Here is a 26884-nt window from a genome sequence, read left to right as displayed (position 1 = left end):
ATTACAAATAAAAAAAACACAAGCTGCCTCAAGTGGTTTATTACAGTTGCATATGTGAATCAATCATTCTTTCACATTATAATAGCACCTCCATTTACTTTTAAGGTCCACACATTACTGGAAGCTGTGGAATGAAAACGTATTTCACTTTTGCACAAGTTAACTTTGAAAATACCAAAATGAGCCTGAAACGTTGACTCAAGTTTCATAAATCTTACACACCAATCCTTAATAATAATTAGCTTAATTCAGCAATAATTATCTGTGAACAAAAGCAAGCTGAGAATAACTTCAGTCTGCTTAACATTGACTACTATTGTTTTACAGTGCAAAACTCTCTCTTAGGGACCAGCAAAGCTGCTAGCTATGTACAATTTTACTGGCCACCACCAGGAGCAAGTTAGGGCATTGGCTGGTTGGCTGACTATCCCATGTTTTTCTCCATTTTAATACTATTATGTTTACTAGGCAGAAATAGGTCTGCCCAGCTCCAGGGTATAATGTTATTCATGCTTTGTCCAGTTTTAATTTGCCCAGAGACCTGGAGGCGTGGAAGTACAATTTTGTTACTGAGGCAGGACCCACCTTGGATGGCCATCTGACAAGAGGATGATATAAAAAATTAAAAAGAGGCAAAACAAATCAAGCCTTTTCTTACAACAGAGCAGAATATTTTTTTAAAAAAATCCAAATGTAACATTTTCCTCTCCATATTACCAGTGCTTCTTGCATTTAGTTTATTTAAACAAATTAATGCAGAGTATCCCTGAAACGGACTATAGAGACAGGAGAAACCTAGTCAGATCAACCCTTTACATAGATTCAGATGGGAAACTAAGAACTTTTGCTAAAAGCTTTGTTAAATAACTGCTATTGAATAGAACTTTCTGAACATTATGCCCCTGCAGCCTGTAATCATGTAATATTTCTGTCATGTTGGAGCTGAAGTGTTCATCATTTTGTCAGTTCTGTCTGCAAAGAAGAGAATTACCTTCACAGCCTCTCGGAGATTTATGCTTTTAATTACCACCTATCTGCTTCAATACCCTCCAAACTTAAAGAATCAATATAAACAGTCTTATTTAGAGAGGGGATGGAATGGTTGACAAAAATCCCAGCTACAGTTTGGTGGATTTCCACTTGATGTTATTGATTCCTTCTACATTTTTAGTATCCACTAGCATTTTGTTTGTTTGTTTTTAAATCTGGTCCCAGACTTTAGATAGTACAGCCTGGGAACATGCATAAAATAATAATAATACATAGTAGTTAGAAATTTGCAAAAGTTCTGGTTGTCCTGTAATCCTAATTTGGGCTTAATATTTTCTTTGAGGTTCCTTCATTTCAGAAATAAGCCCACTTTTTTATATGTCAAATACAAGACCACTTTTTCATACCTTTTAAAGTGTTCTCCCACTAGCCCAGCCTGTATGGCCAATGGCCAGATATGATGGCAGTTGGAGTCCAACAATATCTGGAGGCCACAGGTTCCCCACCTCTGCACTACTGAGATTCATGTGTGGTCCATACAGTGGTGTGCTGGAGCTGGCTCAAGCTGGCTCGCGAGAGCCGATTGTTAAATTCTCAGGAATTTTGCAAGCTGGTTGTTGGTGGAAATACAGACCACAGTTTGGGAGCCCCTGATGTATAGGTTGCGCTGTAAGGGGATATATCTCTTGGCAGGGATCAGGGCTGTGGAGTCAGTACACTAAACCTTCGACTCCGACTCCTCTATCTTTCTACTGTCCAACTCCGACTCCAACTCCACCCAAAATTGCTTCCAACCCCACAGGCCTGGAAAGGGCTGTAAATGTCTTTTTAAATTGGAAGCTCTCATAGGAGCATTTTTATTGCTGCCTGAATATGCGCTGATCTTGGTATCACAGCATTTGTCTTCATCTGGGTCCTGTGTCATACACTGACACACAAAATGTTTTCCATCTTGAGTTATGGTGAAATGCTCAACTACAGCTGACTTCGTGGGAAGCTTCTTTGACATTTTGAATTTATATTTTAAAAAATTTGTCAATCAAAATTTATTTTGCAGCCAGAGTCGGAGTCGGTACATTTCTACCGACTCCGACTTCATCCAAAATTGCTCCCGACTCCGACTCCACAGCCCTGGCAGGGATATATCCAGGAGGCACTCTGTAGTGTGCTACAGCTGATCTTCCCTTGCTCGGGCGAGATTGCCCCAGAGGAGGAGAAGATCTTCCTCTGCTCCGGGGAGATCGCCCCCGAGGAGAAGAAGATCAGCTATAGCACGCTACAGCTGATCTTCCCCTGCTCAGGCGAGATCGCCCCAAGGAGGAGTCAGAGCTTGGAAAAGTTACTTTTTTTAAACTACAACTCCCATCAGCCCAATCCAGTGGCAATGCTGGCTGGGGCTGATGGGAGTTGTAGTTCAAAAAAGTAACTTTTCCAAGCTCTGGGAGGAGTGGCTGGCCACTTCCTTCCTGCCAGACAGACTCCTTGTCCTGAAAGAACTCACCACCTGCTTTCTGAATTGCTGTCAGAAACCCTGGATCAAGCTTTGACCATGCACCACAGATTATGGTGAAACTCACTTTGTGCTCCATTTATCTTTGCCCTGGTAATTGCTATTAGCCTCTGGCTTCCCCAACCTATATCTAACTTTCTCATCATATCTCACTGTTTCTGAACTGTTGTGACAGTCTAAACACTAGCCACTTGTATTCAAGTTTTTCTCCCTGGTGCATTTAGGCTTCTGCTGGAACTTTGGCTATTTCCGTAGCACCTGCCTACATTCCATATAAGGTCATCTCTCCTCCTATGTCTATCTCTGAATTAGAAGCTATCTATGGTCCAGGCAACATGGGCTTAGGTCACCTGTGTAACTTGTAATGATTAACTTTCTTCCTATTTTGTATTATTCTACCCATTTTTTAAAAATATGATGCCCTCCAGATGTTGCTGGATCCCAACTCCCATCATCCTCTCAGCATAGCCAGTGGCCAGGGATGATGGGAGTTGTAGTCCAGCCACATCTGGAGGGCTCCATGTTGGATGAACTAAACCATCAATTTAAAATGGTCTAAAAAATAAATTGAAACTGTACTGGACCCCATGTTTACCAATTATTTGTTCTTTTGTAGACCACTCTTCAGCAAGGACTGAAACTGTGGTCGTATGTTTGATTTCTGAGCAGTCAGCAATTTTGATTTTAGCTATGAGGATTGTCTATAGAGATGAATCCTTGATATTCTTAAAGAACTCAGATCATTAGGAGAAAATCCTAGCACATTAAATGCAAAGAAAAGAAATAAAAATATAGCTAAAATATAGGATTTTGCCTTGAATGTATGGAATTTAACAACAGATTGGAGCAATCTGTTGTATCCATTAGAAAGAAAGGTTTAATAAGAAATTGGTAGGTTTTCTGTAGGAATAATGGATTCAAGAATTCTCCTTCTCTTCCCTAAATTCTAGGGCTAAAATCCCCAAATCCTTTACTTTTTTTTTTTTTTTAAGCCATGTCCTGGAATTTTGATCTCAGGCTTGTGCCTCAGATCTTTGAACCAAAATCTAAACTTGATCTTTCAGTCTCAAGCTGTGATGACACTTCTTCCTGTGATACACTTTTGTTTCATATTCCTAGCTCAATATCCCCAGGAGTCACTTTGGAAATCCCATCTTTACAATGCTACAGATTCACATCTTTCCCATTCGGGCACCAAATCTTTATTGATCCAGTTGCCACAAGGCCCTCAGATGAAATGTTGCAGCCTTTATTGGCACAGCAAAACTGTACAAGAGCTGTTTAACTGTGAAGAGAGGCAGAGGAGCCCACAGTTAAATGGCAGTCAATGCCAGAGGTCAAATATGTTCCTGTCCATAACAGGCTTACAGATATATCCTTGGTCCTAGTGGAAGGGGTTTTCTATGTGGCAGCTGCGGTGCGCTTAGCCATTAAGGAGCGCCGCCACGGCAGCCGGCAGTCGCTTTCTGTTGCTGCTGAGTTTCTGGCAGGGGCGAGAAGAATCTGTATGAAAGAACGGAGGGGGGGCTCCTGGAACAATGAGTAGTCCGTAAAATAAAAGGGTTTTGTGTTGTGCTACCTTAAAGATGAACAAAAATGAGAGGTTTGTAGCACCTTAAAGATGGAACTAACTTGTTATGGTATCAGGTTATGTGCACCACAGTACCAGAAGTATCTAAGAAACATGTTGCTTACCTGCCCTCCTCTATAAGGTCCCAGGGCAGGTTGCCATAATATAATCCTATAACTAAAAGCAAGCAAAATAGTTTATCCAGTTTTTAAATCAAGTAAATCAATTCCAGACAAGTGTTTGTGGACTACAGTCCACTTCCTCTGACACATGTCATCAAATGGGCTGCAGTTTATGAAAGCTTATGCCATGATATATTTGTCCATCTTCAAGGTGCCACAAGGCTCTTTGCTGGTTTTACTTAAGCAGACTAAAATAGATAGAAAAGCCATAAGGTCAAATTGCATGTGCATGTACTGAGTTAAAGAGCAGCACTTATGTAATAGAATCTGAAATACAAACGAAAGCCATGTGGTGGAACTGAAGTTATGTGTGGTGTTGTATGCATATGCATATTCTCATATGTATGTGCTCATGTTCTGTTTGTGGGCTTCCCAGGGCATCTGGTTCCCCTACTGGACTAGATTGCTGGACTAAATTTGCCTGTGTTGACATCCAACAGGGCTTTTCTTATGCTCATTTAAAGCAATAGTAGCCTAACATTTTCAGTCCGAGGGCAGCGTTCTAGGTTGGCCAGCCTTCTGAGGGCTGCCTGTGGTGGTCATGGCCAAAGTTTCCATTGAGCATTGGCTCTCATATGCACGCACTGCAATTGTGCAGCATACACCACACACACTCTCCACTCATGCAGTCTCTTTCTTGCACTCATATTCACAATCTCTGTCTCACTCAAAGAAGGGGGGAGGGGATCCCTGCAACTATACAAAAAGCTAAAAAGATAGTTAGCGCTATTGCAATCAGTAGTGCTGAAGCTGAAAGAGGCTTCAGTTTAATGAATAGAATTTGTACGAGGGTGAGAAATAGTTTAACGGTAGATCATATATCAGATTTAATGACAATAAATTTATTGGGAAAAGAGTTAGTGGATTGGGATGCAACTCCATTTGTCAAATCATGGTTGACTTGCAACCATAGGTTGGCTACGGATACAAGAGTTCAGCAAAAATCAACGAAAGCATTCTGTGAGAATCAATTGGCCATATGGAATTTACAATACAGAGTATTGTATATTTTATTATTATTTGTAAATTGTGTTCTACACATCCTTTATATCAGTAAAATGTATAATAAACTTATGTATGTATCTATATGCATACTTTTTTTTCCAGAGAGCCGGTTGTTAAACATTTACCAGCACACCACTGGGTCCAAAGCATCTCTTACGGCTTGCAATAAATTATATCTAGCACTGAGCTGCCTTTGTTTTCTTTCTTTGTAACATTTGTTTTCATTTCTCTCACCTCAAGTGTCCTGGGTGGGATTTGACAAGTGATACTGAGGTAACTTGCCACCCACAATATCTTTTTTAAGACTACTTTATTTCTTACTAATAAAATTATTTGCACTGACATGCTCTAAAGATAAAGATCTTGTTCACTGAAGTAATTAGTTCCCACACAATCCCCACCCCTATCTCTGAATAATTCTTCTGGGTAAAAGGACTGCATGGAGAAATATGGTATATGAACTGATGCATGTTTGAATATATGTGCCCCACAATTTATGTGACCATGCTGTCTCCAAACAAGTGCAGAGTGTTCTAAAATCTACATGGTTGGTAAAATTCATCAATGTCTGTCCTCCAGCAAAACAGACATCATTGGCAGAACAGATTCTCCTCCCCTGTATCCCCCAAATCTGCTACAAAGGGTCTAGATATGCCAGAACAAAAGAGGTAGGGGTATGGAGAAATCTGCTTGTGCGATGCTGAATATCACCCATAGATTCCAATGAGTATTGGTCATACTGGCTGGGCCAATTCCAATGATGACTGAAAAAACAACAGGAGTATAACCATGGAATGCCACTTCATGTCACATACTTTTCTGTGACATTCCTACACCCAGTGGGGAGGGATCATACGGAGGTCATTTTCTTGTGTGAATTGACCCTTAGTCAATAGTGTTTTTAAGGTATTTTTTATATAGGAATGAATAGGAAAAAAATGAAAACTCCTAATAACTATGTTTTTCATGTAAGATGGCTGGATAGTTGAAGAAGAATGCTTATTCTATGAATGTAATTTTAGGTTAGATTTGATGGGAGGGGACCTGGAAGGCTGGAAGAGCCTCATTGCCAGCCAGGCCGCTTTGCTTAGATTTAAGTGAATGTAGCCTTACTGAAAGCCATCCATAGTGATCCAATAAGAACTAGCATTGAGTGATGTACGTTCTGGTACACATGTGGATCTCCTTGTGGACTTTTCCAGGTACGAAAGGACTGTCTTCCCTTGTGGAACAACCCCTAAATCCCAATACTCTACTACAGTGGTGGGGAATCTGCAGCCTGGGGACCAAAAGCAGCCCTCCAGGATTCCCTATCCTGCCCTTGGGATTCTCCCTATGCTAGGCCACGCCCCCTTCATTCCTTGTGTTTCTTTTTAGACTGTGTACATTTTTAGGTTGCAAGCCCCTCGAGGCAGGGACCAATCATACATGTCCTTTGTAAAGCTTCGTGTCCTTAGGTGCTGAGCCAATAAGAATAATAATCTTCTTGGATCTGACAGTATATATCACTTGACTACATGAGCACAGTTCTGTTTCCTGGATGAGTATGACATGTGCACCTCCTAATATAGAGTTGGTGCTATTACTTTTGACTTCACCTCTAATCTGTTTGGGAGGTAGGGAGAGGCACTTATCTACATGGTGCTTTACTGTGTGTTTTGCTGCTACTCACATCTTCTCTTAATTCACATCGTTCACATGAATGAATGGCAAACAGAAGCTATCATGCAGTTTCCCCCCTGTAAATACTGGTACTAACCCAGTCTGCTGATAATATGAAAAGTGAAGAAAAATATTTCTCCACTAGTTGTTTCAGACACTTTGCTTCAATGTTTTTAGATGGGTGTGTCAATTGTTACTTTTTCCTACACCCCTTTCCACACCCACTATATCCTCCCTTCTTTCATTTTGTTTCCTGTGGGTTGACAAGCAATTTCTGGCTGCTCTCCTCACTTCTGTTGGCCTTTTTTATGTTTCTGCAAACAGCCACAGGGGGCAGACTAATGACAGCATTCTGACAGCTATTTATTATAACAAGCAGCTCTGCTTCTTGGCAGATATGGCACCTTTTCCCCCTTTTCCTGCTACTTTGTTCGCAAAGGTATAATACTACTCAAACAAAGGTTTGTACTTTCAGCTGTATCAACTCAAAATAAAAAATAATCAGCAGATTATAATTGGGTTAGTACTAACATCATGCTAGCAGCACCGTGGTTGACTGTATGTTTGCTGCTACTCATGTAGGTGGCATCACCTAAGAGTGGGGAGGTGGTTATTTCTTTTTCTTTTCCCCTTAACTTGTGCCAAAGGTATAATACTGCTCAAACAAAGGTTTGTACTTTCAGCTGTATCAACTCAAAATAAACTTGTCCTGCTAGTTTCTTTGTAATTGCCATGCTGGGTACCCAATTTTATATATCTAAAGGCAGGTGATTATCTGGTGATGCCTTAGGAGACTAGGCCTTCAATCTCAACTTGCTGGGGCACTTAAGTAGCTTTTGTGTAAAAGAAAGTTGAAAAAGTATCAACATATAAGAACTCAGAGCAGAAATAACAGCAGCAATACAAATAAATTTAAAAGTCATAGATCATCTAGCACAGCATATTAGAGTTTAAGCAGAAATAAAACCAATTCATGTACCTTTAAAGACCATGGGCAATTTGGATGAGGTACAGTAGCAGACAAAGTTTCAGAACTCCTGATCTAGAGTGTTTACGCTAATTTTGGGTCCTCCAACCATGGAGTGTGAACAGAGGATGGTGTATTCTTTCTCCACCCCCCTTTTGCCCACCATTTTTGGTTCCCTCCTTTAAAGAATCTACTGCAGCTGGTAAAATAAACTGAGTATTGTCAGTTCCCTAACAACCAGAGGGAGTGGAAAGGTAAAATTAGAGAGTGTGGCCATTAGGAAACTGCATGATTGATCCTTCATAAATAATATTTATTATTTATTATTTCAATTTATATACCGCCCTTAGCAGAATAGCTCTCAGGGCAGTGAACAAACAAGATAAAATACAATATATCATAATAAAAATCATAAAAACATATACAAACAAACAACAAAAAACACTACAAAAACACAATACGACAAAAATTAAAAATACGGATTAAAAGATTAAAATGGTTAAGAAAATTAAAATGCCTGGGAGCATAAAAAGGTCTTTACCTGGCGCCGAAAAGATAAAAGTGTAGGCGCCAGGCGTACCTTTTCGGGGAGGCTGTTCCACAACTCAGGGGCCACCACAGAAAAGGCCCTAGATATAGTAACCACCCTCCGGGCTTCCCGATGGGTTGGTACCCGGAGGAGGGCCTTAGATTCTGAACGAAGTGAACGGGTAGGTTCGTATCGAGAGAGGCGTTCCACAAGGTATTGAGGTCCCACGCCGTGTAAGGCTTTATAGGTAAGAACCAGCACCTTGAATCTCGCCCGGAAGCAAATAGGAAGCCAGTGCAGGCGCGCCAAGACAGGTGTTATATGCGAAGACCGACTGGTCCTCATCAGTAGTCTGGCAGCTGCGTTCTGCACCAGCTGAAGCTTCCGAATTGTCTTCAGGGGCAGCCCTACGTAGAGCGCATTACAGTAATCCAATCTTGAAGTTACCAGAGCGTGAACAACGGAGGCGAGGTCGTCCCTGTCCAGATAGGGGCATAGTTGGGCTACCAGACGAAGATGGTAAAACGCATTCCGTGCCACCGAGGCCACTTGGGCCTCGAGAGACAGGGAAGAGTCGAGAAGAACCCCCAAACTACGTACCTGTTCCTTCAGGGGGAGTGTAACCCCATCCAGAACAGGGTTAACATCCACCATCTGAGCAGGGAAGGCATTCACCAACAATGTCTCGGTCTTGTCTGGATTGAGTCTCAGTTTATTAGCTCTCATCCAGTCCATTATCGCGGTCAGGCAACGGTTCAGCACATCAACAGACTCACCTGAAGAAGATGAAAAGGAGAAATAGAGCTGCGTGTCATCAGCATACTGATGGCAACGCACTCCAAAACTCCTGATGACTGCACCCAGCGGCTGCATGTAGATGTTGAAAAGCATGGGGGACAAAACTGACCCCTGAGGGACTCCGCAATGGAGAGTCCATGGTGTCGAGTGATGTTCCCCAAGCACTACCTTCTGGTGACGATCCGCGAAGTAGGAGCGGAACCACTGCCAAGCAGTGCCCCCGACACCCAACTCCGCGAGTCTCCTCAGAAGGATACCATGGTCGATGGTATCAAACGCCGCTGAGAGATCAAGGAGAATCAACAGAGTCACACTCCCCCTGTCCCTCTCCCGACACAGGTCATCATACAGGGCGACCAAGGCTGTTTCGGTGCCAAAACCAGGCCTGAAACCGGATTGAAACGGACCTAGATAATCAGTTTCATCCAAGAGTGCCTGGAGTTGGCTGGCAACCACCCGCTCCAAAACCTTGCCCAGAAAAGGGACATTCGCCACCGGTCTATAGTTGTTTAAATTAGCTGGGTCCAAGGAGGGTTTCTTTAAAAGAGGTCTCACTACTGCCTCCTTGAGGCTACCAGGGACCACTCCCTCCCTCAAGGAGGCATTAACCACCTCCTTGGCCCAACTGGTGGTTCCAGCCCTGCCAGCTTTCACTAGCCAAGATGGGCAAGGATCCAGAACAGACGTGGTCACCCGAACCATTCCAAGCACCTCGTCCACTTCCTCGAGCTGCACCAACTGAAACTCATCCAATAAAGAAAGACAAGGCCGTGCTCCGGACACTTCAATGGATTCATCTGTCACAACATCAGAGTCAAGGTCCCTGCGGATACATGCAATCTTATCTTGAAAGTGTCCAGCAATTTCATTACAGCGGGTCTCAGATGTTTCCATAGTATCGTGGGGGCCAGAGTGTAAGAGCCCTCGCACGACTTTAAAAAGCTCCGCTGGGCGGCTTAAAGATGATCGAATAGAGGCAGCAAAATAGAGCTTCTTTGCTGTCCTTACCACTTTTGTATACAACTTATTGGTGGCACTTACCAAGGCATGATTGTATCCACTGGGAGTTTTCCTCCATCTGCACTCCAGCCTCCTCCTCTCATGTTTCATCGCTCTCAGCTCCGGGGTATACCACGGAGCTGTATGAGCTCTACAGCGAAGGGGGCGCGCGGGAGCGATCGTGTCAATAGCCCGGGTCATTTCTGTATTCCACAGTGTGACCAGGGCCTCGACAGGAGCACCAGTCCTATCAGCCGGAAAATCTCCCAGAGCCCTCTGAAAACCTACAGGATCCATCCGGCTCTGGGAGCGGATCAACTTAATAGATCCTCCACCTTTGCAGAGGGAAAGAGCCGCTGTAAGTCTAAATCTCAGCAAGCGGTGATCTGTCCATGACAATGGGGTAGATGAAAAACACCCCACCATCAGATCACCATCTCCATGTCCAGTGGCGAAGATCAAATCGAGAGTATGTCCCGACACATGTGTTGGGCCAGTAGAAAATTGAGACAGCCCCGTTGTTGTCATGGAGGCCATGAAGTCTTGAGCTGCACCAGATAAGACAGCCTCGGCATGGACGTTGAAATCCCCCAGTACCAAAAGTCTAGGGGACCTCAAAAGGACCTCCGAGACTATCTCTGTCAGCTCAGCTAAGGAAGCTGTTGGGCAGCAAGGTGGACGGTACACCAACAGTATTCCTAGTCTGTCTCCCTGGCCCAACACAAGGTGGAGACATTCCAAACCAGTCGCCGTCTGGACAGGGTGCTTGGTGAGAGGAAAAGAACTCCTATAGACCACAGCGACCCCCCCTCCCCGGCCCTCAGATCTACCACAGTGCTGAACCAAATACCCGGGTGGGCAAAGATGGGAAAGAGCAACTCCTCCCTGATCAGCCACCCAGGTCTCGGTTATACATGCCAGGTCGGCACCCTCCTCCAGAATTAAATCATGGACAAGTGAGGTTTTATTATGTACCGACCTGGCATTCAAAAGCAGCACTTGGAGATCCGAGAGCTGGCTGATAGGACAACCAACAATCCTGTGGATATGAGGAGAACCGGAACAAGGCACAGACACAATTTGTCTGGGACGAGTTCCCCTTACCTGGCCTGTTCTCCTCCTAACGCCATACCTCCCATTACCCGTCACTACGTTAATCGGGGCCCCCGAGAGCCCCCCCACGAAGGATGGAATCTTATCTCCCAGGCACATGTTAAAAATACACAAAACCACACAAACAAGCAAACATACCAATCATTCACCCCACATTAGCCCCCACACAACCCAAACAAACGTTAAAATGAGTTAATCCTCGTCAAGCAGCGATGGCAGTCTCAAGTCCCATCCAAAGGCAAGCCGCAGCAAGGACACCAGGACAGCAACACAGCCCCAAGCAGCAACAGAAGTGCCACACGCGAGCAAGAAAGCGGCGAGGTGGCAAAGATATACGCCGCAGTGATAGTGTCCTGGGCAACGGCACGGCCCTCAGCGATGATGAAGACGCCCGCAACCAGCGGCGGCGATGGCGGCAACACAGTCCACAACAGCGAAGTCCACCGGCAACAACGCGGCACCTCGGCGAAGATGACAATGCCCCGCGCGTAAGCTGGCAGGCAACAGCAATGGCGGCAGCACGGACCACAGCAACGGAGTCTCCAGCACCGATATCTCTTGAGGCCTGAATCTGTAATGGTTAGCCAGTATCAGCTGAAGCAGAAGAAGAGCAGGTTTTCCACAGAATCTCATTGATATAATCCAGCCAAACAATGGCCGGAGTAAAGCAACGCAGCTGTCCTGTGTCGGTTCTCTTGTTGGGTGATATTAAGTTGGCTTCCTCTTCCACTCAAAGTTGCTGAGTCATAGATGATAAAATATAGGCTTACAGAAAAGTTTCTCACAGATATTTTCTCACAGATATTCACCGGCAATGTTTACTTCACAGGACAGGAATAGTCCAACAGTCAAAAGGTGGATAACAAACTTATATTGTCTTATTTCTCAAATGCTATGACTGTAGTTGTCGCTATGACTAATAGTCTTATCCCATCACTTGAGATACTCCATATAATGCTCCTTTTGAATTGCGTTCAGTTGCAATTGCTTTTCAGTTGCAGACACGGCTCTAAGCTGCTTTGATTTGCAAGCAAGTTGAAACTCAAATCCCCGGCTGCAATATGATCTTCAAGGCCACTCGATAACGTTCTCACAATTACGTCCAAAACAGAGTGCAATTAAGATAAAATTCCCAACTTACACTCTCCTCAGATGATACTCACAAGGTTGATAATTTATAGCAGCAAGGCAACAGAACAACACACAGCAAAAAGCAGCAGAAGCACCAAAAGGTGGTAGATTGTGGAGCCTCCAAACAACACGTCCTTCTCTTCCTCTCCTCCTGCTTAACTTAATATTAATATTAATAATAATAATAATAAATTTTATTTCTACCCCTCCCTTTTTCCAATAGGACTCAGAGCGGCTTACAACTAAAAACAACACCAATTAAAACATACAGAAGTATACTATTAAAAAAGAATTAAACTATGAGAAAAATTAAAACCATAAAAAATAGGTTAAAAACAGCAGACAATTTAAAATAATAAAATTGTATAATGTAGTCACCAAACCTATGACACTTAATCCTGGTCGTTCTCTATCCCAAATGCCCATTGAAATAAAACAGTCTTTACTTGTCGCCGGAAAGACGGCAAGGAGGGAGCTGATTGTACCTCACTCGGAAGGGAGTTCCACAGTCTAGGGGCAGCCACTGAAAAGGCCCTATGTCGTGTCTGCATCATATGTGCTTGCGAAGGTGTGGGAACACAAGAAGGGCCTCACCTGAAGATCTCAAATCCCAGGCAGATTCATGTAGGAAGATACGATCTGCCAAATAGCCTGGACCTGAGCAGTATAGGGCTTTGTAGGTCAAAACCAGCAGTTTGAATTGTGACGGGAAACAAATTGGCAGCCGGTGGAGCTGTTGTAGCAGGGGAGTTGTATGGTCCCTGTAACCAGCCCCGGTTAGCACTCTGGCTGCAGCTCTTTGTACCAATTTAAGTTTCCGAACAGTCTTCAAAGGCAGCCCCACGTAGAGCGCGTTACAGTAGTCTAAGCGGGATGTAACCAAGGCATGCATCACCCTAGTCAGATCAGGCAGCTCCAGGTATGGGCGCAGCTGGCGCATCAGTTTTAATTGGGCAAATGCGCTCCTGGATACAGCAGCAATCTGGGCCTCCAAATTCAAAGCTGAGTCCAGGAGTACACCCAAACTGCGAACCTGAGACTTCAGGGGGAGTGCGACCCCATCCAGCACCGGCTGAATCCCTATTCCCTGATCTGCCCTCCGACTGACCAGGAGTACCTCTGTTTTGTCAGGATTTAATCTCAACTTGTTTGCCCTCATCCAGTCCATCACTGATGCCAGACACTGATTTAGGACCTGTACGGCTTCCTTGGCTTCAGGTGGAAAAGAGAAATGGAGTTGAGTGTCATCAGCATACTGATGGCACCGAACCCCAAAACCCCGGACAACCTCTCCCAGCGGTTTCATGTAGATGTTAAATAACATGGAGGACAGAACGGAACCCTGAGGGACCCCATAGGTCAATGGCCAAGCAGTCGAGCAGGAGTCCCCCAGTACCACCTTCTGGGTTCAGTCCTCCAGGAAGGACTGGAGCCACTGTAACACAGTGCCCCCAAGTCCCATCTCAGCAAGGCGGCCCAGAAGGATACCATGATCGATGGTATTGAAAGCCGCTGAGAGGTCCAGTAGAACCAGCAGAGACACTCTCCCCCTGTCCAGTTCTCTGCGTAGGTCATCCACCAAGGTGACCAAAGCCGTCTCTGTCCCATAGCCAGGCCTGAAACCAGATTGAAATGGATCCAGATAATCCGTATCATCCAGGAATCTCTGGAGTTGGGTGACCACCACACACTCTATTACCTTGCTTAAAAATGGAATATTGGAGACTGGCCGGTAGTTACCTAGTAAAGAGGGATCCAGGGAGGGCTTTTTCAGCAGTGGTTTTATAACTGCCTCCTTTAAGCATGATGGAATTCTGCCTTGTTGTAGAGAGGCATTAACTACTCCCCTGACCCAATCGACCAGTCCCCCTCTGGTACTTCTAATGAGCCAGGAAGGGCAAGGGTCCAGTACATACGTGGTGGCACGCACCGCTCCAAGGATCTTGTCCACATCCTCAGGCAAAACAAGTTGAAAATAATCCATTTTAATTGGACAAACAGGCACCGAAGTTACATCCTCAGAGACTGTATCAATTTCAGCGTCCAAGTCAGAACGAATCTGAGCGACTTTGTCCGCAAAGTGCCGTGCAAATTCTTGACAGCAGCCTGCTGAGTGGTCAGAATTACCCTCACGGGGGCTAGAACTTAAAAGCCCCCTAACCACTCGAAACAGTTCCGCTGGACGGCTCCCAGCAGAGGCAATGGAGGCTGAGAAGAAAGATTTCTTCTTAGCCAGTACTGCCTCAGAGTAGGCCTTCAAATAGGCTCTAGCCCAAGCTCGATCAGCTTCGCTCCGAGTCTTCCGCCAACGTCGCTCTAGTCTCCGTCTGACACGCTTCATCACCACCAGCTCCTTGGAAAACCATGGGGCCGGTTTGGCTCCACTCCGAAAGAGGGGACGCTCAGGAGTGATCGTGTCCACTGCCCTGGCCATTTCTCTATTCCAGAGGTCAACCAGGGCTTCGACAGGATCGCCTGCCAAGGTGACAGGAAAATCTCCAAGAGCCGTCAGGAAACCATCCGGATCCATCAGCCTCCTGGGACGGACCATTCTAATCGGTCCCCCACCCCTGCAGAGGACTCCTGGTGTGAATTGAAAGGAACGTGTAATGCTTCCATGTGCATAAGCCCAACGCCTCACTATCTTTGCTCCTTAACAGGAAATTGGCATTTTCAGTGCCAACAGTGCCAGCCATCTACTTGGTGGGAGTATGCATAGAAATCTACAGCACAACCATAGAAGGATTTGTGGATTGGGCAAGTTGTATTTCAGATACTTGAAATTATAGAGCAGTTTCAGGGACATTCTGCCTAAGTCAGAACAGCTGCTATAGAGGATAGCTATCACATGGCAGATGGTGGTAAAGCTGCTCACTCTTGAAATTGAGCTATTTGGGATTCTTCTCTCCTCCCTCTGCTACTATTTGACCTGCTCTGTTGGTTAACACAGAAAAGCAAAAAAGACAGAAACAAGGTTCTGTTGTTGCTGCCACTGTTTATAAAACGTCAGCAGTAATAGAAACACAAAAGAAACTCCTTGATAGATTGTCTTTATCTATGCATACAAATGTCACAATTATTAAAAAAAACTGAAGAGAAGCAAAAGACAAAGTCAGTTTGAAAGCCAGTGTGGTACAATGGTTAGTGAATTAGACTAAGAGTTGGGAGACCAGGGTTCAAATCCCCATGCAGCCATGTTGCTTGACCTTGGGCCAGTTGCTGTCTCTTAGCCTAACCTACCTCACAGCATTGTTGTGAGGATAAAATAGGAAGGAGGAAAACCATGTATGCCACCTTGAGCTCTTTGGAGGAAAGTGGGACATAAATGTAGTAAATAAATAAATAATAAAAATATCTGCTCAAAAAGAAGGGTCATCCTTCTTACTCCACATATAAAGGGTTAAAATCTGGCTTTGTAGCCTGCATATAAAGACAACACTCTCCAAGCCATTGATTAATCTGCAGAGATATCAAGAAATCTTCACAAACATTCATCGCAGCTTAATGGGTAAACTAGTCAGCAATAGAATGGTGAAAGTGCAAGATAAATTTACATCAGGTTTTAAGTAGACAGTTTGGCTAGGGAAAAGTCAAACTGAAGAAAGGATTAAGGGAAAGTGAGATCAAGTAACAATAGTGACTGGGGAGTTCCATGCAGGTCCTACAGTGGAAGAGGGTGTGGAAAAGGGCCTGAGGATCAAATGCCTGTATATAAAGAAAATAAACAATAAAAGCACAATAGTCTAACTTCCCCGTTACATAGCAACACACATTTCAAGCAACTTCTGTGTACAGAGGCTGAATTGCCCTCTGTGGGTTGTGTCTACCAGGACTGGACTGGAAGTTAATCTCAATTCTCACTTTGTATTTCCACTTTACCAGGCGGCTAAAAGTTGACAATGGCCCATCTGTCGCTGTGTATGTGTTGCTGACTATGCAATATAACAAATATAAAAGGCTGCTCCTAGAAGTACATCCAAGCCCCCAGGGCCTCATCTGATTGGAGGATCCATCTCCCCTGTCAGCCTCTTCCCCTGATTCTACAGGTTGAAAAACTGTAGTTTATGCCCTATGAAAAATGTTCATCCTGGATAATCCGTGCTCCTCACAAATAAACTGGAAATATCTAAATTAGGTTACTTAGCGAGTAGAGTATTTATTTTTCTCCCTCATTCCTTGGATCTCCATCCCTAATCTTAATAAAGCTTCTTAATTTGGAATCAGAGGTTTGATTATCTACTTTTGACAATCCAATGAACTTGCCTCCATGTGCCAGACTGCACCTTCACACTACATGCTTTGTCCAAGGGAGATAAAGAGAAAACAGTGTCCTGCCCAAAGTCGAGAGATCCAGACTCAGATGTGGCTGTGAGATGATCTCTTTTTATTAGTTACAGTTACATCAAAAGCAGTGCGCCTCATTAACCTAACTATGCTTTCTAGGAACTTTTCCCTTACTATGACTAAGCATGACCAACCTGGGGCACATCATCATTCCCTCCCTCATGCTGATTCCCCACCCCACCCTGGAGGTTTTGGCTTGTTTGGGTAAGCAGCAAACTCTCTCACCAAGTCTGGCGCTTGAACGTCGGTCTCTGCCTCCCAAGATCTCTCTTCTAGAGCAAAACCCCCTCCAATAAATCAGATACTGCAGGTTTTCCCAGCGCTGGCAAAAGTCAAGGATCTGCTCCACCCTGAACTCCTCCTGGCCATCGACCAAGATGGGAGGAGGAGGAGCCTCGGGTGTACGGTGGGGGCCTGGTGGTTTCTCTGGTGTTAACAAGGAGCGATGAAAGATGGGATGGATCTTGAGAGAAGCGGGCAGCCGCAAAGAAAACATCACTGGATTGATGTGAACCTCCAGTTCAAAGGGTCCCAGTCTTCTAGCCTCTAATTTATGGCTGGGAACTCTGGTGGGTAAATAACGTGTGGAAAGCCACAACTTGTCTCCAATCAGTATCTCTGGGCCAGGCTGGCAATGCTGATCCGCCACCCATTTGTAGTTGACTTTTGCCCCTGAAAGTTGTTCCTGTAGTAACTGCTGCATTGCCTGCAATTCTTGCACAAACTCTGTTGCCGCTGGGATGGCCAGGATGGTGCCAGGGGTGTCAAAAGTACATGGATGGAATCCAAAGTTGGCAAAGAACAGTGTCTGCTGAGTAGATGTGTGTACTGAGTTATTGTAAGCAAACTCCGCCAGGGGCAATAAGGACACCTAGTTATCTTGCTGGTAATTTACATAGCAGCGGAGATATTGCTCCAAGGTAGCATTCACTTTCTCTATCTGGCCATCGGTCTGGGGGTGATGGGCACATGACAGCTTGAGCTCTGTCTGTAGCAAGTGTCATAAGCCACACCAGAATTAGGTTGTGAACTGGGCTTCCCAATCTGAAACTAAACTGGTAGGGAGATCATGCAGATGAAAAATTGCTCTACACACAGTTGGGTGGTCTCACAGGCAGTTGGCAGCCCCGCACAGGGGATGAAGTGTGCCATTTTGTTGAAAGCATCCACGACCACTAAAATAGCCATCTTCCCCTGGGAAGCAGGCAAGTCTGTGATGAAGTCCAAAGTCACCATTCGCCAGGGTCCCTCAGGCGTGGGGAGGCTCCAGTAACCCCATGGGTCGCCCCGGTGCATGTTTTGCTCTTGTGCACGTGGAACAGGGTTGAACATACCTCTCTACGTCATGTTTAAGCCTTGGCCACCAAAAATCTCACGTGACAGCCTGTAATGTTTTTTAAAAACCCCAAATGTCCAGCTGTGGGGGTATCATGGCACTGTCGGAGCACCTTGGCACACTACTCTCCTGGTAGTTCATACAAAGTCTCATAGTGATAAAGCAGCCCAGCTCGGTGGGAGAATCCTGTCACACCGTCCTGCTGAGCTGGCTCCAGCTCCCACACCCACTCCTGGGCATAGAGATCTTGTTCTTGGGCTTACCGCAGGTCCTCAAACCACGGGTCAGGGTAGTTGGCAGCAAGCATCTTATCCAAGGGAATGATGTGACATAACTGCATGGTGGGCTGGGTGTTTTGGTATTCCATTTCTTCTGACATGGGGGCATCGGAGGGAGAAGGTTGGGGCTGAGTTAAACTGCCCTGCCCAAAGTCGAGAGATCCAGACTCAGAAGTGGCTGTGAGATTTTCTCTTAAGTTACAGTTACATCAAAAGCAGTGCGCCTCATTAACCTAACCATGCTTTCTAGGAACTTTTCACTTACTAACTCTGACTAAGCATGACTCCACAGCACTACAACATTGACTCAGCAATGAACCCTCCCCCGGCGCCCCCTTAAGATGGCTTGGCTTTCACGTGAAGACATTGGCTCCTCCTTAATGTCTGTTGAATCTCCCGCTTCTGCCTCCGGTGAGCATGGGATAAAGGGGGCTGGCTCTCGACTTCCCCCTCTGAGAATGATGGGCAGTCAGTTGGCTCGACCATGGGAACTTGTGGGGCACCAGGCTGGGAAATGTCAGGTGAAGCAGGCGGAGCCTCCGCTGCGGGCGGGGGTGGGGGAGGTGTGTCTAACAGAACAGACTCCAAAGGGGCATTCTCTGACAGTACTGGTTGCACTTCAGCAAGGACCGGGGGAAGTCGAGGAGTCAGTGACTGGGATTTCTATGCTCTGTGGTCTTTCCCAGCTACTTGTCCCCTCCTCCAGCTCATCTTCACAGTCCTCAATGTCAGAGTCTGACGCTTTGAAGTCTCCCCTCCCAACCTGGGGCACAACAAACAGGTTGAAATTGCTCAGCCATGATTGGGAGTGGAAACCCATTCATGCTGCATATATCCTGAAACATGTTCTTGACACAATAATAGAGTATTCATGATGGATTTAGTTTGCTTTATTAGTTGTTCTGCAATACTTCCTCACTTTATTGCTTTCTGGAGAAGCTACAGCAGAACAAAAATAAACCAAAACATTTGTGGTATGAAGTTACAGGACTTCAGCAGGAAGTTACAGGATATGCACTGATTAGTAATGAAGCATTGTGACCACCTCAAAACTCTTGCAGGTGCAAACAATATTGAAAGTGGGATTGCATATGACTGCCCCAATAGCATCATGAGCACAAATAATCATGAATGCACAATAAAAAGGATGTCTGGATGGGTCCTTGGCCAGTAATTGCCCTCTCTCAAGAACCTGCAACTTCTTGTTTCTCTAGCTCAGGAGCTATGAATTGGAATGTTGATGGCATATATAAGATGTGGTGCTGCAGGCTAGCCGTGACCCCATGGCAGCTGAGAGGACAGTTGATGTTGTGAGGGCGATGGAGTAACACAGGAGGGTGATGGAGAGACGGTAGGACTGTATAGTCTGAAGCTAAGTAAGGAAATCCCAGAACCAGGATGGACTGTGATCACCACATTTAAGGTTCTTGTGCCTCAACAGTGGGGCTGAACTGAGGTATCATGTTTACTTTCCAGAAAATGAAGGTCTCTTTTGGCAATCTTTGGGGTGCATGCACACAGGGTGTCAGTGTGTGCTAGTTACAACTACTCTCCTATTTTTTTGTTTTCTACATTTAGGAATTGTGTGATGTGAGCCCCCATCTGCACTCTGAAGTGGACAGGCTTACCACTTCATTAAGAATTACACCTGCGTGTCACCAGTATCTCAGGTTGCCTACATGTTTACATGTGATCCCCTCCAGGGAACAGCCCCCTTGACAGAGGATAGATTTATATCCTTAATTCAGACTACTATATATAGATACTGGAGCATGCAGAAGGATCTTTCTGCATTTGTTGCTCCAAGAACTAAAGACTTGTTTAAAGTGTAAATGACACCAAAATCAGTTCAATCAATTGTAAGTGATACAAATAAGAATGTAAACATTTGCTTTTTAAAACAGCATACCAAAATAAGGTATGCTTAAGACAGAAAAGATATGCAACATCAACATAAATTAATATAGACATGTATTGATATACAAGTAACCAGTGCAAATTTCATTTTTTAAAAAATAACAGCAATAGCTGTCTACCTTTTAACATGTGCTAGAATCTTAACTTCCATGTGTGCAGGCAACAAATGGCATTGCATCCCTGAAAGTCTCCACAGACGGATGTGTCTGAGGATGGTACAGGTTATATGTGAAACCTCATTTTCTTATATGTGTGTGGTTGAAGGAAGTGCATGTAAAAATAAGAGAAATCAGAACTATTCACCTCTAAGTTTGTTTTATTCAAAAGGCTTTCAGATCTTTTGTTAGAAGTCCTTCTGTGAATAGCTATTTCCAAGACAAGTAGTATCTCTGTGTATAACATTATTTATTTAAGTCATTTCTATAGCACTTTATAATACTATTTGCTGTGTGTGGAAGGCAGGGAATGGAGACTTTTACAATGTGTGGCCACTTCCAGAACATTCCACCAAAACAGTACTATTCTTCTGAGTATCTCACACCCCTGGGACATGAGTGAACATGTCTGGCTTTCTTTTTCTTGAGCTGCTACAGTACTTCAGGCCTGGCCCAAGACATTTTGCTGCTTGAGGCAAAATAACAAATGGCACCCTTCTATCCAAGTCAAAGTGTATAGTACCCAAGGCTGGCCAAACTATTTTGGCACCTGAGGTGGAAAACCCCATAAGCACCTCCCCCTGGCAGTAAAAAATGTAACAACAAAAAATTAAACCACTTAACAGTTTGCCTCCGTTTTGTAACACCCAAAACCTCTCTCTCTGCCTAATGGTAGGGCCAGCCCTGATCACCTTCCAACACATCATAAGATTTTGACAGATGTGTGGGAAAAACAACTTTCTGTTATGCAAAAGCTCATGACAGAATGGAGGATAATTGTCCCTTAACGTGCACTATTCTTTGTAGAGAAACGTCCTCACAAGGACTCCAAGAAGGGGCAGAAACAAAGTGGGTGAATTAAGAGCTCTTTTGGAATAGTGAGTTATAGTTGAATGATTCTCATCTCCCTCTTGTTTGAGGGTTCCATAAATTTGCACCAATGGAAGAATAATTAGGAGTGTTCCAATCAAGAAGGGAAGGTGAGCAGGCATTTAAGAGCTTTCAAGAAAACTTGCAAGTCTAGTCAGGGGGTATTGAAAGTCATGGTAAAGGCAGGTTCATTAGACAAGAGCCCACATATTCCCTTATTGCAAACCAAACTCACAGGCACAATTTAATTCAAGTTATTTGCAGATTGTGAGGACCAAAACTTCCTCAGTAAAAAGTCATGCATCTCAGCATGCACAAAGCAGTTTGTAGTATGGCAGAAATCCAGAAGAGGGAGTCCCTGACCTCACAGGTGAAAAGGAGAGAATAAAGACAAAGTCAGTCCTGTTGTGATGCTACTAATAGTAATGATGATGATGATGATGATTTATATAGCTCTTCAGAGTATTCACAGCACTTCACGTACATTATCTTGTAAACCTTAAAACTACCCTATAAGAGGGGTAATTATTATTATCTCAGTATTACACATGAAGTACTGTGAGTCAGATAACACCTTGCTTAAAACCTAGTGAATTCATGGTGGAGTCATGATTTGAACTGGGAACGGATTAGTTCATGCAAAGAGTAAACAAATTATACAGGCGATGTCTAGTATTGGTGGTTAATCATTTATTGTCAAGGGAAGAAGTAAAAGAAGCAATAATCGAGGAAGGTATTTTCTGTTCTCTTTTCCAAAAGCCCAAATGAAACTAAATTCATGTTAAAGATAGGTATAATAAATATACTAATGAGTAACTACCAGTTGGGGGGCAGGGAAGTTTAAGGCACAACTAAAAGAAAGACAGAGGAGATTAATATAGTTTGAGTTAGTTCTGAACTTGATGTTCAGCGGGAAAACTATTAAACAGCTTCAGAGAATAGAGTTGCCAAACTTGATAAACCACATCACAGCATGCTATCTTCAGAGTGAATAGCTGAGCCAACCCAATGGCAGCAAAGAAGGTAAATGAGAAAAAGGCCATACACACTTCCTGAATAGCGTTGCAGAGAACTCCGGATTGTAACAGAATACAGCTGTTGTTCTCTCCAAAGGCTCTGGAGAAGCATTTATTGTCAATGTGCGTAAATGGCTATAACAGAGATAGCCAATATGGCCCCCTCCAGTTGCTGTGGACTCAAGCTTTTATCAGTTCCAGCCAGCGTAACTAATGGCCAGCGATGATGGGAGTTGTAGTCCAACAACAGCTGGAGGAAGCCATGTTAGCTACTACCTTAAGATAGAATGGTGGGCTCAGGTGGACATGCTGAAATTCCTGCTGCACTTTGAAGCTCACAGGTGCCTTAGGAAGTCACTATCCCTTAGCCCAAACTACCTCACAGGGTTGCTGTGAGGGTAAAACTACTCTGAGAGAATGGGAAGGAAGATGGGAAATCAAGGTAACAAATAAATAAATTGAGCAAATATTGGGAATCCTTAACTTTGATTGCACAAAGCCACATACTTGCTCTTTATATTGTATTTTGTGTGTGTGTTAATGATAGTGAAGCAGCATTACCAGCAATCTCCAGCAATATGCGTAATAATGTTTTAAATGTGTTACACATGATAATTAGTTGCCTTGAAGTTAACTACTGAAGGAAAATCTTAATCAGATATAAACATAAATTTGTAATTTGCCTTCATTTTATGCGCTTTTAAAAAAGAGGGCATTTTGAGTATGACCGATTGTTTGATTTGGATTCCCTTATGTAGTACCTTCACAGAAACAGAAGTCACCATGGAGTGTGTGTGTGTTACATGTAGGGATGGATAAGAATTTTGATTCAATTCACATTTCAAGCCAAATCTATCAAATTCGCAATTTCTGAAACAATATAAGAACCGAAACATAGTCATACTTCAAAATTCACACTTTCTTGAATTTTATGATGCAGTTCACCAACTAACGTTTACAAAATGCACATATTAGGGGAAAGTGTGCACCAAAATGAATATACGAGTGAAAATAACATGCAAAAATGCATTATATTACAAGAAATGGCTTGCAAAATGTGTACATTAGTCAAAACAGTCTACAAAAAATGTTTATTAGGAGAAATTTGCACTAAAATGATGGAGAATTTTCATGAGGATTTTTTAAAAAAACAATTGCAAATTGCTGCAGAAATATGGAGAACTGAATTTAAGATTGGAAAAAAGAGAAATTGAGAGAACCAAAACTAACAGATCTTTCCATCCCTAGTTATATGCATATTTCCTGAAATTATTTGGTACAGTACTTTGAGGCTGCAATCCTCTATATACATTTTCAAGACACACTGAACAAATGGAGATTTATTTCTGAGGAAGCATGCACAGGATTGCACTGCCCATATTATATTGCTATGATAATAGAAGAAAAGGTTATCATTTAACATGAAGAAAACTAGAGACAGATGTTTGTTGAAAAGGAACTATCATAATCCCCCCTCCACAGTTATTTTGGATTGAGTTGTTCCAGTGAAATGTTTTGGGCCTCCTAAATAAACACAATGAACTGTTTTGAAAATGGATAAATAAATCAAGAGGGTAATTCCTTAAAACAGAAGCACTGTCTGCTTTGAAGCTTTATATCTGCCTAGATGCTAAGTCTTCTAACCAGGAGGTTCTATCCACTAATCCCAGTTGTGCGATGTCTATTGGGGTTATTTAGTGGTGAGGGGAAAACTATTCTGCACATACTCACAGTCTCCTCTGTTACTACTACACTTATCAAAAAGTCAATCCTGCACATTCAGAAATGCCCCCAGTGTTTGTCCAGTTATGGCTCATATTAAGCCAAGTCTATTTAATATATATATATATATATATATATATATATATACCAAAGGCATTCTAGCACATCAGTACATACCTGCATCTGCCCCTATTCTGAATAAACTTTCTATGTACTAACAGCATACTAACTATGTACTCATTTTCTGAGTGCCCATCCTTATGTAGCAAAAATGGCGTCACCCATGCAGAAGAGGATGGCATCAGCAGGCTCGAGGTAACCATGACATGTAAAAGTTTAGAAAAATGGAAAAGATACCTTAAGGGTGCGGCGGGGGGTGAGGGAGAACCTAAAACCATCCAAAGAGTACTGAGCATGCTAAGTGAACAAAAAATGCTTATTTGACTATTGGGGGGCGGGGGGAGAACAGAACGCTAGGAGGGAAAGGAAAGAGACGACTTGTCCTGAAAGAATGTATGGTTAGCTGGCTGGCAGAACAAGACCACTGCACACATCAGTGTGTCTCCCTTCTACACAGCTTACTTTGCTTTGTAGATAGTTTAAAGAAGTATGTTAGCTGGGAGCGCTATAGCCAGGAATGTGTGTGCCTACTGTAAGGCACTAGCTTCCCCAGAGACATTCCAGGCTTCTTCCCCGAAGTTTTAGCTTCCAGCAAATAAAAGATTAGTTTCTAACCCTTTTACTTAGGAAGATATAAGGGAAAACACGCAAGCAGAATAGTGCCCAACTGCTCACTAAAAAGTAAAAAGTATTTCTGACTGAAACAGCCAGGAAAATAAACACAGTATTTGTCAATTTTTGGTTATTAAATATAAAATACTAACCTGCTAGTGCCAATACAATCGGATAGATCTAACAATTAGCATATACTAGCAGGCACTGCTTCAAGCTGTTGAATAAATTCAAAAATCCAGTTTAGAGTGGTCAAGATGTTCTTACATACTGGTATGAATGTGTTTTAAAATGTATTCTGACCATATGGATACAGCAGTACAAAAGAATACACACAGAGGAATACTCACGTCAGAATTAAAGCGAAGCTGACAGACGTTACAAGAAATGACTTGTTTCTTCTTTGGGGGAATTGACACACCAAATGTGTGGTTTATGACTGCTTTTTGCACTGGATCCATCTGAAGGGCAAATAATAAAATACTCAAGTTATAATTTCACAAGACTGCAACTACATGCAGAGAAGAAAGAAAAGGTGCAAGTAAATTCTGTTTCCAGAAAACTTTGTTTTAAAAGAGGAGTAAATCTAACCCCTCCAAAAACAGTAAGGTGAAGACGTCAGTTTGTAAAAAGATCAAATATTGTAAAATAGCAAATCCTGATAACTGAAAGGACTACTGTTTCTTTGTATTCTTGAAAAAGAGAATTGAAATCACCTTTAAGGGAGAGAAGGAAAAGGAAGAATTTTAATGCTTAATTCACGCAGGACTTTCTTGTAGAGATTGCGTTTGTTGCTAAACTGGTCTTGCTAAATAGACCTGGTTGTTTGAAATTTAAGATAAGAGCTGTTTGGCAGACAGTGGAAAGTTGAGTACTGTTTTCCCCAACTTCCATTCAGTGGTGGGGTCAATGAAAGTGGGTGGGGTAGTACAAAAAACCACATGACCTTGTCTGGTCAAAGTGAATTCCACAATAATAATAATAATAATAATAAATTTTTATTTATGAGTCGCCTATCTGGCCGAATTAACGGCCACTCTAGGCGACGTACATTAATACAATAAAATACAATATAAAACTAGTAAAAACCACAGTCAATAATTAGACTAAACACCACTCTTCCAGTTAATCAACAGGATTAAAAACTAACCCACCCCAGAAATCTGAGTGGTGTGAAACAGTTCTCTCTTTTGTCTGTACTGTATCTACTGCTAGAGAGAGAGAAAAACCTTTCTACTTATTGTCTATAAACCATTCTTAATTTTATAAACCATGATAATCCATTTTTTTCTAAGCTAAACACTCAAAATATTTTAATCTTTGCTTGGAGACAAAGTACTCTATCATTGATCTTAGAAGAAAGGCAGAAGTGTTCTAATTTTCTCTCACACACAAAATAAACTGGGAAAGTCATCCTTGGTGAGAGTGTTTATTCAAAGCAGGCACCTTTAGATTTCTTTTGTACTAGGAAAAAATGGCTCGTATTCCCCTATGTCTTCTATTATAGAATCAACAAGTGATGCAATTCTAAAGACTATTCAGACAATTACTTTTTAAACATTTATTGGAATCAATTATGTACTCTTTCTTCAAAGCAAGAAACCATTGACCATTGAAGAAGGTTTTTGGATACCAGGTCTGTCACACAGCACCTGCTAAATAACAGAAAGAGCATTGTTTGTTTTGCAACACACACAAAGAGATTCTAGCTATATACCGTAATTCCAGTTCATAGTTAATAAACTGTACTACAGCTAATCCTACTCAAGGCACAATCCAGTTGAGGTTGTATACTATTGAGTTCTACTGTTTTCAATGGTAGAGACTAGCGTGGACCCAACTTAAACTGCTTGACTTTAGCTGAATCATGCTCTAGGTATTTACATAGTGCTTCATTATCTTAACAACTCAGTAAGATACAGCAGTATTATTATCATACCCATATTATAGTCAGAGGTACTGAGGCTGAGAGATAGTGACTTTGGCTTGAGAATTGATTTCCCAGCTTACTCTCTCTGGCCCCTGGGAGGGTGTTCCAGGAGGCATGGGATGTTTTAG

At 43.1% G+C, this 26884-nt stretch overlaps 1 protein-coding gene across 15 annotated transcripts in view; it reads right to left on the bottom strand.

Moving 5' to 3' along the window:
- Window positions 1–26884, bottom strand: part of ZNF385B (zinc finger protein 385B) — a 319282-nt gene that overhangs the window by 52520 nt on the left and 239878 nt on the right. For all 15 annotated transcript variants that reach the window (XM_061608316.1, XM_061608302.1, XM_061608308.1 and 12 more), the window contains one exon: window positions 25177–25287. In XM_061608316.1, coding sequence (XP_061464300.1) covers window positions 25177–25287 — 111 coding nt within the window. The remainder of the gene's footprint in view (window positions 1–25176; window positions 25288–26884) is intronic.

Source organism: Rhineura floridana, chromosome 2 (assembly GCF_030035675.1).
Source record: "Rhineura floridana isolate rRhiFlo1 chromosome 2, rRhiFlo1.hap2, whole genome shotgun sequence".
Classification (NCBI taxonomy): domain Eukaryota; kingdom Metazoa; phylum Chordata; class Lepidosauria; order Squamata; family Rhineuridae; genus Rhineura; species Rhineura floridana.
This window is presented reverse-complemented; position numbering and strand designations above follow the sequence as displayed.